This window comes from Falco cherrug, chromosome 8 (assembly GCF_023634085.1).
Source record: "Falco cherrug isolate bFalChe1 chromosome 8, bFalChe1.pri, whole genome shotgun sequence".
Classification (NCBI taxonomy): domain Eukaryota; kingdom Metazoa; phylum Chordata; class Aves; order Falconiformes; family Falconidae; genus Falco; species Falco cherrug.
In genome coordinates, this window is record NC_073704.1 from 4,148,247 (window position 1) to 4,161,832 (window position 13,586).

Consider the following 13,586-nt stretch of genomic DNA (forward strand, 5'->3'; position numbering starts at 1 on the left):
GAGACTTACTTAGAACCATCTCTTCATAGCTAAGTATTGCTTAGATTATATATTTTGGGAATTCAAGGCAGCTGTTTATTGTCAGACATGAACAAATACAGACCATTTCCTAAAATACCAGTATTTCAAAAGGTCAAATGACTATATTGAAACAAAGACATACTCATGTCCATTTTAAACACCAAGCCAAAGCATGCCAAGAAATCACTGTTTTTGCTGCAAAGCTGCTTACACGCACTAACACGTTTTGTCGTTCAAAAATGGCAATATCTCAATGCTGATGCCTAATAGCTAGCTGCTACTGGTGGTCTGTGAGGTTCCACATAACAGGGATAAACAGAGCCGGAAAATAGCTTTCCCACATAACATCTGCCTTCCCACCAGAACTCTATTATAAACAAAATAAATGGCTTAAATCCTTGAGCAAGCGACAAGCACAGAAACATTCCAGCGCTGAAAGCGGAACGCCCAAGAGTAGTGGGAGACCATACCGTGGCACTCCGGGGACTAAAGAGATCCTTCATTTTCCCCGTTTAAGGAAAAAAATGAAATCTCAAAGGAATAGCCTTGTGATGATGAACGCACAGAACGCAGTCAGGAGATGTGATTTCTTTCTTGGCTTTGACATGGTCTCATTATGCAAGTTTGGACAAGATCCGCTGTCTCCTCAAGTTCTGTTAACTAGAGACTCTTGATAATCCTCCTTCCTCCAAATTTCCACTTTATTGCAATAACTCACAACGGCAAATTCTGCCTCCTTGGCAGTCTGTCCAGAACCCAAACCAAAAGGACTCTCACTCATGGTTTATCAGTGCATCTGTCACGTAGCCCAGCAGCACTCTAGTGGGCTAACACTTCACCTGTAGGAAAGAGCATTCAATGTCCGTCAGGTCAAATGCCAAGATATTCTGCATTCTCCACCAAAACTGTGTATACAGCTCAGTCCTGTTCAGCTATGGCTTTAACACCCCAAGCAGGAAGAAAATTCTAAATCAGCATTCAACTGGAAAAGCCGGTAATGTCTGTTACACACCACTTGTCAGTACTGCTGGGGATGCAGCGCTGCTGGATTTTCTCCCCCTAGGACTGAAAGCCAACGTCACCGCTCGGGGCAAGATCTTACTGCAACTTCGAGGTTCTCTGCGCCTTTTCTAACCCACACAGCTTTAGGAGGGTTAAGAAGAGGCCTGAAAGAGCAGGATGATACCAGGGTCCCGTTGTTCAGGAGAAACCCACAGGCAGCAGCCTCTTCCCAGCCAAGGAACCTTTTCGTCTGTGGACCTTTTCAGCCAAGAGGTGGCAAAGCCCTTACGGAGAGCCCAACGCAGGGTCCCCAGCTGCCTCTGCAGCCAGGACGCACCAGCCCTGCAGTGAAACCTGGCACACAGCAAAGAGGCAGCGCAGGCTGACCCAGGGGGAACTTACAGAAGACCACCAGTAGAACTTACAGGAGAGTATTTCACATGCTGGGATGCGGTATATTAACAAAGCTATTTTTCCTCCTGGTAAAGTTAAGTCTCGCAATACCCCAAGGGCCCAGAAAAAGAGAAGGCTGCAGCTGCGGAAGCCAGGGAACGTTATCAACAGCAGCTGAAGCTGCAGCACAGGAGCTGCAGAGCTGGGGCTGTCATAACAGCCTGCTCCGTATCTTTAAAAGCTTTTCCGTATCTCTGGCACCCGCTGCAAAGCAACCTTCTGCAGAGTTAAAAATCATTAAGCATCTACAAAGACTTGCTGCAAACCTTCTGGAAGTGTACTCTACATCACTTTTGTCAGCTTTATTAAAAACAAACTTACTGCTTCTTACCCGTGGTAGCCTGTAACAGTCCAGAAAAATTCCTGCTGCACATTAGTCACTCCTGCCTAAAAATGCCCAACTGCTAATGCACCCTGCAAGCATGCCGAAATTCCCAGGGTCCAGTAAGGTCACTCTATTTATTTATTTTTTAAACACATTGGAGCACGGAAATAGAAAACAAAAAAAAATTCTAGCAAAGTAAGATCGCTAGTGTCGATACTGATTCTTCCATTTATGCAGACCAATTTTAATACTCCCGACATGCACAGTGCACATTTCTTTAGTACTGATTATGCTTCAATGTACCGGGTTCCTATGACTTTGAGGAGTTTCAGATCACTCCACTGAAACAATTCATTGAAACAAGAGACATTAAAGCAAGATCAAAGAGAAGCGTGACCAGATTTTACTGGAACAAATCCAAACCCAAGGCTTGGGCAGCACTGTTTTCTTTGCAGAGAGGGCTGTGTTTTGGTTTTGTGGGGTTTTTTAATGTGACATATGCAAAACTGTATGTCTAATATAATACTCATTTTCATTTGTGTTTCCCTGAACTACTGCGGCTCTGGATCTTGCCAGCTCATAAGCCCATGCGCCGCTGCATGCTCCGAATAGCTGAGGCCGAGGAGACGGCAGGCACAGAGGAAGCCTGTGCTGACATGTTCACCATCTCCTGAACTGCCTCAAATTCAAACAGAACCTGGCAAATTTCACACTTCAACGTTCCTCCATAATGAAGTTCCTCATTTTAATACACATTAGCAACCAGATCAGTACCTTATTAAAATATCATCTCTTATTTGAACAATCACGCTGTGTGCTCCAATTTGTTTTTCATTGTGGTTGGCCACAATAAAACAGCCAAACGCACCCTGCTTCTGGCCCACCGTGCTTTTTCAGGCTGGAGCCACTCGCAAAGTTGCCAGACGCTATGTTTCAAAAGAGTAAGGCAAAGAGTAATATCAAAACTAAAAGCAAACCCACCTTAGACCATTATTATTTCTGGGGCTTTGATTTACTTTATTCCTGCGTATCCCAGTGTGGGTGTTTGAATTGTTTGGTGGAGAGGGATGGGATGGGTACATGAAAAAGACAAACAAACAAACTAGGATTCCATCCTGAAATACTCCAGGGTTTGCCCGCACCGTTTCATGATGGCACATACAAAATAAACTCTACCTGTGATCCAAGGCGTGCAGCTGCACACTGCGTTGAGCCAGTGCTTGGCTAACACTCCTCGTGCTTCAGTGAGCTGGGAGCATGAGCAGAGCCCCCGCGCACCACCTGCAAGTGACTATACAGGCACAACACAATCCCAGGATCCCAAAGTGCAATGATCAAGTGGAAAGAACAGGAACTAACACAAAGTTCCCTCAAAGAGGAGATTCTGCGTGGATTTTCCCTTACCCAGTATGGGCTGGACTCGTGTAGCATCACAGAGCACTAATCCTTAGCTAGCGAAAGGCACTTCTGTGTTTTGACTCCTCTCATTGGTATTTCCCAGCAAATACAGCATCTCTGCAAACTTCCAGAGCAGCTCTAAAGAGCTTGCAAAAATCAGTGAGCTGCTACAGATAAGCAAGTTTGTTTCCACCCCCTCCCTGGAAGAGGAGCCAATGCTAAAAATTTACTTTTCCAAAAGCTACTCTGCAGTAAAATGAAAATACAAACCACTCTCATACCTGGTCTTTCTCTCTCCATATAGAGACAAACTTCTCCTTCTCCTTGATACTATTTTTCCACAGCAGTTCGGACAGAGTCCTTTCTAGTTACGTTTGTATGAGTGAAAAAATATAATACTGGATCTCTGAACAAACACAGCCTGTTCCCCATGATGGTTAAAACTCTCTTGCTCAAGAACACCTCCTGGATATAACATTTTAGCCCCAGAAATAGAGTGGATAAAGTCTATGTGTCATAATAGAAAATAAGCAACCCTGGCAAGCTATTGTATGTGCTTAATAAAGTTATTAATCACAATAGGCAGCCTTGTAAAACCTGGGCGTGACAGTAAAGATTGTAAGGAAAACTACATAGAAGAGCACTGGAAGAGTTCCTGAAATTGGGAAGGTAGCGGGATAAAAAAAATGAAGGAGCAGAAGAAACTGAGGCAACAGTATCCACGGCTCAAGCAAAACCACCTTACTGCTAGGGAACAAAACTCAGCATTAGTCCGTACGACAGCCCTGTTGCAAATACGTTGATGGTTGATATAGCGAGTCAAGAAACAGCGCTCAAACAGGCAACACAAAGGCAGAAGCGCACAGCTATATCCCAAAGCAAACACCACAGCACAGGCAACCTACGTCAAAGAGGATAACACCACCGCTAAAATATTCCTCAACACGGGCTTGATCCTGCAAGTCCCTGTGCAAACAGCAGCAGTCTGAACAAGCTGTGGGTAACCTGCACCAGCCAGGATCAGGCCCTTAGTCGTACTGCAACCTGCTCTGGATCCAAGCCCTGAAGTAAGAACGGATCATTTGCCAGAGAAAAACACCCACATGGCAAGTCACGGCCAGTACTTGAAGTGGATGCATGCACACAGATTACAAGGTTTCTCTTCCGAGTTTCTCGAGGGCACAGAAATCTCTCCGCTGCTCACTGCACATTGCTGCTAGCCTCGCGATCACTGTGACAGATTCTAACATTATTATTGACGAAGCAGATTAATCACTTCAGTCATCTGTCTCTCTGACTACATTAGGATGTTTTTAGACAAGCAAACGGAATTCCTACACGGGACACAATTGCAGACAAAACCTGTCAAGTAAGCGATGAGGGAGTCAACCCAAAGCAGACACGAGAAATTTAAAAGACAGTATTTAAATACCCCAGAACATCAGTGCTTGCTCACTTTTCAAAAGATAAAGACTTGGTTTTGTAAGCAAACTGTAGCTGGAGACTGGAGAGTGTCTGTGCCAAGGAACCATTGGTGAAAACATCAGCAAGAGCACTTGTTCAAAAACATTTCATTATTTCTGTACCAATAAAATGGGGAGGGGAGGGGGGTGGGTGCCCCCTGCCATGCTGCAGCCAAGGCTAACCTGTGTTCTTCAGGGTGCAAACCATGCTTTGACGGCGCTTGGACACTTCTGCTTCTACTTCTGTTACTTGCCAGTCTTTCATTACTCTTCCTTTTGTGTTTTTACTTCATATAACATGCACTGAAACCACTGGTAAATGCCAAAATGTCATCACCACCTTAGTGAAGAAATGCACAGCATTTTGGGGCAAAGCCAACGCTGCAAAACACTGCAACAATCCCTGGGGCCTACATTTCCTACACCACCTCCTCTCCTTTCTCAGAGTGCCACATCAGAGGCAAAAAAACGAGCGAGCATGTAGGGAAGAAGACCCCGACACACAGCCCACAATACGCATACAATTTTCTGTGATCCTTACTAATGCTTTCTCGCTCCTTTATGCAGATATTGCATATGGTCCTACAAAGAAATGCCTCAAGGGCTCCGCTCAGCATCGTGGGAGCTGTACAAAAAGGAAAGGAAACAAAGCACTGCCTTGAGATACGTAGCTCTGCTCCCATGAAGCCCTTCAAGGTAAAAAGCAACCAAACTGCTGGCTGCGAAAATCTTTACTCCTGACTCCCAGCAAGTTATAAAGTTTGTTTTCCAGAGCAGGCTGATGTGAAGGGCTGGAGGACCGACACAATCTCTGTGTAGGTAACAAGTAAAACAAGATTTACAGGCAGGCAGAATACTTCTTCTTAGACCACAAGCTATCCCAGGAAAAGATGTGCCACGGGCACACAAGCCCTTCTTCACATCTGAAGGAGAAGCAGCAGGCTTCGAGGTCCTAGCCTGTGGCAGCTGCAACAATATTATTACTACAACTCAGCAGCTTCCCTCAAAGAGGGAAACCGTGGAGGCACTGATGGGAAAATTGCTCGAACTGACGCAGGCGTCCCCCGAGGGAGGAAGAAGGGAGGAAGAGAAGCAGATCGGAGAAAGCGCGGGGCCCCTGCGCTCCCATCACAGGCGGATGGATGGCTGCTCTGCTCTGGCTCTCAAGCCATCCTGCCTTTCAGAAATGACCCAGCCATCACGCCTGCCACTCCTCCAGCCCCCTAAGGAACACCAGCAAGCCAGGCTGGACTTGCTGGATAAACGCAAGTAAGTGCATCAAGGTGCAAGAGAGCAGGGCCAGGTCTAGCAGGGGGATAGACTCTTCTGCGCGTTGCTGCAGCAGCAGCAAAGGCACGGACCTGTTAGCGACACGACGTACCTGAAACCCCAGGGGACAACAAAAGCCAACAAAGGACTCCACCTGCCCTCAGAAACAATAGGCTAGAGACCAATGTGCCCGTGCTGACATGAGAAGGCAGTGGGACTGAGATTAAAAGTGAGTTTCAACCATCACTCACACACACATTACCACGACGATTCTCCCAGCAAGCTGCACATATGGTCCCCAACACCACAAAACTCTGAAAAAGCACAAAAATCCCCAGCACAGCAACAAAGTTCTAGAGGGACAGTCACACCAAGCTGATGCGGACCAAGGCCATTGGGCTCATCCACATAATTCTGTCCCCCTCCCTCTTCTTCCGAATGCAGCACCTGGAATAGCAGGTACGAGCGCAGCAGGGGCAAAGCCACCGCGCTCGGCAGCAATTCAGTAAACTCCCGAGCACCGTAAGGTAGCTGAAAAAGGGGTGAATCGGTAATCTAGACAGACATAGCTGAGTAAAGTCAAGTCAGAAACAAAAAGGCTACCCCTAAAAATATTAAAACAAAAGATCAACAGGAAGTGGCTCAGTCTGTGCAACAAGCACACCACAACAGCCGCGCCACCAGAAGGCAGCCTCAAGGATGCTACCTCAGACAGCTAACACTGAGCTATTACACTGGAATGCCAAATATTTAATGTTTCGGTGATAAAACAACATGTGTTCAGTGCCATAAGACTGTTCCGTCCCCAAGCAGCCCACAAACTCCACGCACAGCAAATACAAATTAAATGCTGACATCAGAGAAAGACACTGTTCTGTTCTAAGAACAAAAAGCAAACAAACATTTTGTTGTAAGGAACAAAACGTTGACCTCTGCAAATTTGGGAAAACTTCAAGAAACAACGTAACTGCAGGGAAAAATGTGCAGGGCAGCAGAATAAAGCCCTATCTGGCCCCCGAAGGCTGACTCCCGTAAGCCTACGCAGCTCTGCTCCCCTCCAGCCTCCTCACGCCTCCCTCGCCACTTCCACCGGCCTCACAAAGGAAGAAACCCAGTACAAAAATAAGCTTTAGATCAACACATATACTACAGTTTATCTCAAATCTCTACCATTCATGAGTCACTATAAAGACACATATAGACAGATGCCCCCCTCCCGTTTGTCAGCATCCAAAAATACAAAGGAAAAATAACTGCTGAGCTGGTTTGGCTGAGCATACATCAGACAACTTTTTTTTTTTTCTTTTTTTTTTTTTAAAATCAAAATAGGAAGTTCAGGAAGGGAGGCTCAACAGAATGTGTCAAAATTCATCTGTCATGTCCAACCTGAATTTTATAAATGTATTTGAAGTTTTCCATGCGATCTCCAGGTCACATGTTTTAACCGTACAAACTGTTCCCTGCAACCTTCAGATCATCAGCATTGCGGGGTTTTCTGGTTGCTAATTGCATTTCCCAGGAGCCACTGTTCGGTCTGTAAAATTAAAGAAAAACTCACAGGCTTTTGTTACTGATATCTACAGAAAAGAACTTTTGCAAAAAAAGCAACGCAAACATTATCGATGAAAATTTTAAGAGTTGCACAAAGAATATAATAAATAATTACAGCTTTCTAACGAGATTTCTCTTGGTCAGACATACACCAGACATTTCCAGACATGACTGAACTCCAAGATTCCCATTTCCAATTAACGCATGCGTGTTACCCAACGAGCCCTTCCCCTCAAAGCCACTCAGCACGAGATTACTGCAGAATCTGATGGTCTTTAGTAGAATACTTGGCCTAACTCCAGCTCCACCAGCCTTCATGCTTATTTTTTTAGGCACAGCCTCCAGCTTTGCGCTCTGGTATGCAACCCAACACCCAAGTCCATTAAACTTTCCATCAAATACACATAAAATTGAACAACAAGTAATCAAGCTGTAGTCTGTTCTCTTAACTGTTAGGAGGATGCTTATCACTCTGTCTGCACCACAGCATGAAACTTAGCTAATTTTCTTGAAGAGCTTACAGTGACCATACCCAGGATGGTACAAGAGGACCGTCAGGGGATCCACATCTAAATGCTTGTGCAAGGTGAGCTCTTAGGGAGAAGATCCAGAATTTCGAAGGGGTAAATGGAGCTGGCACTAGGATGTCCAACATCAAATATTCAGCATCAAACATAACTACTGTGAAAGAGACTAGAAAAGACAAAAATCGTATACTCTTCCAGTGGAATGAGCCTATTTATCTTGTCATCTTTGGCTGCGGGGGAAGATCTGGCACTGTTCACTGATGGCTCGATCTCACTCTCACATTTCAGAGAATGACAGAATAGTTCTGGTTGGAAGGGACCTTTAAAGGTCTACTAGCCCAACCCCCCTGCCATAAGCAGGGACATCTTCAACTAGATCAGGTTGCTCAGAGCCCATCCAACCTGACCTTGAATGTTTCCAGGGATCAACCACCTCTGTGGGCAACCTGTGCCAGTGTTTCACCACCCTCATAAAAAATAATATATTATTCCTTATTATCTAGTCTAAATCTAACCTCTTCTAGTTTAAAGCCATTATCCCTTGTCCTATTGCAAAAGGCTCTCCTAAAAAGTTTGTCCCCATCTTTCTTACAAGCCCCTTTTGCTGCTTTACCTATCAAGACTGGTTAACACAATTAGGCAACGTCTGGCCAATATTACAGCATTTTCAAAGCTATCCATGTTACAGTTCTCATTCCTCTCAACAAACCCTTTTGAAGATTATAACTGCAACTCCGTTTTAAAACTAACATGTGTGGCACAGATACAGCCGTCAGCCTACAGGGAACCGCTTAGAAACTGATGTTAAGCCCTGCTTTACTGCCGTAGGAACATTTCAACCGTTTCATATGGCTTCAGGCTGACTTAGTTTTTTCAGTTTGAACACAACTTTTGGTAATGCCTACAATGGAGCACTAACATGAGGGCTGAACTTAACCCCACAGCTGAGCCATGAAAAGACAAATCCATCCCTATTGCTCTCTGAAAGGATCCTGAGAGGTCAACTTGTGTGTGTAGCTCGTTAGAGCTGAAGAAACCTGCAGTATAAGAAAACTTAATTATTAAGTTATTAAAAAGCACCAACAGTAGCTCTTTAATAGCCCAGTTTGGTTTCCGCAGGATTGCACGCAAACGACAGATTTTACATGGTAAAACAAACATTACTTCCAGGTGCAACAAAGGCTTTGTTGTGCTCATCTAAAAGCAGAAATGCGAAGTATTGTTTTCATAAGTGAAGTGTGGAGAGAAGAGAGCAGGTGGCCATAAGGAGAAGGAAGGGGGAGAAGTTTGCACTTGAAAATCAACGTGGTGGCTACCGTGAGCACCATTCCAGCTCCTGCTGGTTTAAAAGTTTTCTAAAATACGCAACAGTGGCATGGAATTTGCAGGCCAGCAGAAGTCAGCTAATACGCAGATAATAATCCTCAAGTGATTTGGTGACTAAAAAATCCCCGCGGCATCACGAACTAATACTTGGCAGCAGCACGTGGCACAGACATAAACATCTTCCCACCACTCATGTAGGGAATGTTTTAATACTTGCAAAGTTCTGCAACATTTCTTGCAAAGATCTGCAACTATGCCTTCATAGTGTGGATTCACAAACAGTACTTGTAAGACCGTTAAAAAAAAATAAGTAAATCACATGATCAAACAAACCTGGAGATAAAAACGGTAAAGGATAGCACAACAAGGGAATGATTCAGGGGAAAGACAAACCAAAACAAAATATCAAAAACACACCAACAAAACGCCTTTGGTTTTGGCAGCACTTCACTCTGCTCAGCAGAGCACGTTTAGGCTTTCCCACCTGCAAGGATCCTACACTGCTAGAGAAAAGTGACACCTCGCGTCACCCACCCGAGCACTTAATACAGCTCATTACATTGCTCGTCAGTGCCAGGCCCAGCCAAATCAGGAACGGGGGTGGGGGGTGGGGGAAACAACATGCTTCACTGTCACTGCCTGAACGAACTGTGTGTTTGAACACGGCTGTCAGCTAGCACGTAATAGCAGATAAAAATAAAACAAATTATCCATTTGTCATTCAAACCGATTTCTTTCAAGAAAAAGCTATCAGTCTAAATTAATTAGAAACATGTAATTAAATACTTTGCAATCCATAGTAGTTTAGAGTAAAAAAAACCCAAAAACCACAACCAAACCAAAGCAAAAACCTTGAGAAATCCACTCCCATATGACTCAGAGCAATCCTCCCTAATAGACTGCGTAGCCTAGGGTACCCTCACAGAATAGGTCTCTGTCCTTAATGCTTTAAATAAAACTTTCAAACATGACCCAAAGATTGGGCAAGGTCATAACTGTCACCCTCAGTCTCTAGGCAAACAGTTCCCTTTCCTTCTCCTTCCCGTCTTCTTCAGCTAAAGGGGAATGAGATCACACAGTATCACTCACTTTTACCACAGGTATTAAGAGCAGAGAGTTAACCCTAAAACTGATGTGAAACAAGTTGATTACACAAGCCACTGACTGAAAAACCCCCTCTGAATCCCAGAAGAGGCAGCTGCTGCAGCTGTTGGATATGGAAGACTGGCCAGAAGCAGGATGAAAGAGCAGCAGAGAAGTCTGGTACCTACCTGCCCGGTTCTATGTCTAAGGGTCATCGAGAGGGAAGAGACTGCATCTTCAAGGAACAAGGAAAATTTAAGACACACATTTTTGGAAATGTAAGTCTGAAAAAGTATCAGGAAGATTTTTTTTTTTTTTTTTTTTTAACAAGTGCAGAAGAAATCTTTCTGCAAATACAGATCGTTTTGGTTTCTTCTCCAACAAGGTTTGAATAGATACTAACATCCCTTGTCTTATTTTAATTTTCTGGTTTGTTTAAATTGTCGGTCCAAACTTAAGGAGCAAACAGGTGGAGGTGACAATAGTAGACAGGTGCAACTGTGCATTACCAAGCTAATACCTATAGAAAATGGAAAAGGCATAGTTGAACAGGGAAATTGAGCCTTTAAAAAAAATATCTAAGCATTAAAATAAAAAACATTTTTAAAAAAAATTAAAAACAGAAGAAGAAAGATGTGGCAGACAATGAATAGCAGAGGTACAAAAGCACAGACTATAACCAAGGGATAGAAGAAGCAAACAAAAATTACACAGATCCTCCCATATTGCAGGATGGAAAGGGAAAGTTATAATGCAACCACAAAGGTTCAAACGCTTAGCAAGAAGCAAAAATATAGTCACACTAAAAATCAAAAAGCAGGGGGAAGGCTAAGCTATAATAAAGTACAGAACACATCTATTTGATTGCAATAAGCTGCAGACACAATTGGTTGCGGATCATAGCTATACTTTGCTTTAAATATTTCAGCTTTACTCTTTAAAGACTTATCTTCCACCAGCAGTCTTGGAAAGTCTCTAGAAATCATTCGGCTGACACAGCCTCAGCAGTACGACAGATACAACAGTGTGCACATTTTAACAAAACTGGAACAAAGAGAGATGAAGCAGGAAATGAAAGGCTTAACGGGAATCACAGCTTGCCTCTTCACTCCCTGCCTGTGTTTCAGCTGCTGGTCCATAACACCTTTTCTATCAATCAACACTCAGAGATTAATATGCCTGAAGATTTCGATTACTTCCACATATATCCAAGCTCATTGTTTCTAGCTTAAAATGCAACTGTTCTAATAAACATAACTTTTTTTGCAACTCAAAGATAGCAGGCAACATGTAAGGTAGCCCTGGCATACTCCAGCTGTGCATTGTTTCTACATCAACGTGCTCTCACATCCTGGAAGCGCCTTCCCTGTATGTGAATTATTTACAAGTGTGATGTCCTCTGACAACAGGATTATCAAAGTTACTGTCACCACTAGTTCTAGAGCTGTTTTGTATGAAAATCAGAGGTCCGCCACGTTGTGCAATGGGGAAAAAGAAAAAGGAAAAATACCCCAGATGGAAAAGATCAAATGCAAACAATGCAGCACAGGAAAGAGTACAGCACAAGCAAGGTTTAAAATATCCCTAATATGACAGACTACGCCCAGGCATTCAGTCTATGTGTATCCTCACAAATAAACATGTATTTTAAGCAAGACAACACAGCTCCTCATAGGATGTTATCTGTTAACATATACTCACATATACTTCACTGTGATCAAAGCGCTTTTTCAGATTATTGATGAACGAATCTTCATTAAGTGGCTCTAAAAGAACCATATCTCCCACTCCGATCATGTTGTCTAAAAGTGACGTCTTGACCTCCATTTTGGCCATTTTCTCCTGCAAAGGAAGAAGCAAAAATAAAACAAAGAGCAAAGTTAGCTCAAAATCATTCTAATTATTCACAGGCATTATCCAGTAACACTGTTTAAGGGGTACAAGTTATAAACCTCATCGAATGACGCTGCTTTAAAATCACTTTCCTAAGGAAAATTCTCAAAGTTATTCTATCTACCCAGGGAGTCCACACAACTCCAAAAATTTAACTTCTAACAGTCAACAAAGCCTTCTGGTCCACTACACATTAAATATGAAATGGCAAGAAACAGGAATGAAGATTCCAGTGGGCATCACATCCAGATTTTTTGGACAACTTCAACACAGTACTCAAGTGTACACAAAACCAAGTTTTATGAAAAGCTTCCTCAGCATCTCCAGTGTATCAAATTAGCGTTAAATTTGTCAGTATCCTAACCTGAATTTCCTTCTCCCTCTCATTTGCATTGTTCCAACTCCGTCAACTTTTGAATGGAAACCAACTAAGGGGACCCGCTCAGAGGCAAAACTCACACTATTTTATCTTAATTCATGAACTCTGTACTCTAGAGTACCTATATTCCAGTACAGTACTGCCCCTGGTCACGTGAAGCTACCAAATTACTGCATTTCCTAGCCAGACTCAATTAAGTTATGGATTTATTTGTGATTTTACTGCTTAAGGGAGCATTTCGCTGGGCAGCAACGATCCAGCTGACAGTGGAGACTCTATGCCTATATGACTGGAGTGGCAAAAGGCAGAAGCCAGGCTGAAAGAGGGGACCAGGATCAAACGAAGTCATCAAACCTGATAAAAGGAAGTAACTGAGACAAAGAAGTCAAGGTCAGGCCAAAACCCGACACCTATTTGAGGCTCCCAGCCTGTTCCCCTTCCAATCCAAATGCTAGAGAAGATTCAATGAGCTGCTCAAGAGCTCCAAGCACATAGTTACTGCTTTCAGTTTTCATGACCAGGCTGAAAAATGAAGGTGTTAGCAGCGGCGGCCGGCAAACAGGGCACCAGAGGTGAGAGAACAGCTTTGCTGACCACACAAACCGAGAACCAGCTACAGCTACACAGAACAACGGCTGGGCTGCACCGGTCGGCTGTCACCCCTCCGCCACGGAATGCCATCAGGCTGTCCTCGCTCTACCACTGCAGCATATTTTAATTCTCAAAATTTTTTCTTGTTTTTTAAAACGCCTTTGAACAGCTACTACCTTGTACAATCAGCGTTAAGTTGCCATAGCAGCTGTCCGTCACATAACTAAGTTAAAACAAGCAAAGTCTTTTATCTCTTGCTTCTGTCCACAGCCACTGCGTTACTACATGTCATTTGATGTTTTTGA

General features: G+C 43.6%; 1 protein-coding gene across 5 annotated transcripts in view; it reads right to left on the reverse strand.

Annotated features, from left to right (window-relative positions):
• MYO1B (myosin IB) overlaps nt 1-13,586 on the reverse strand; it is a 113,248-nt gene that overhangs the window by 84,571 nt on the left and 15,091 nt on the right. For all 5 annotated transcript variants that reach the window (XM_055717885.1, XM_055717883.1, XM_055717882.1 and 2 more), the window contains exon 2: nt 12,120-12,260. In XM_055717885.1, the coding sequence (XP_055573860.1) occupies nt 12,120-12,254 (135 nt within the window). In that variant the 5' untranslated portion in view covers nt 12,255-12,260. The remainder of the gene's footprint in view (nt 1-12,119; nt 12,261-13,586) is intronic.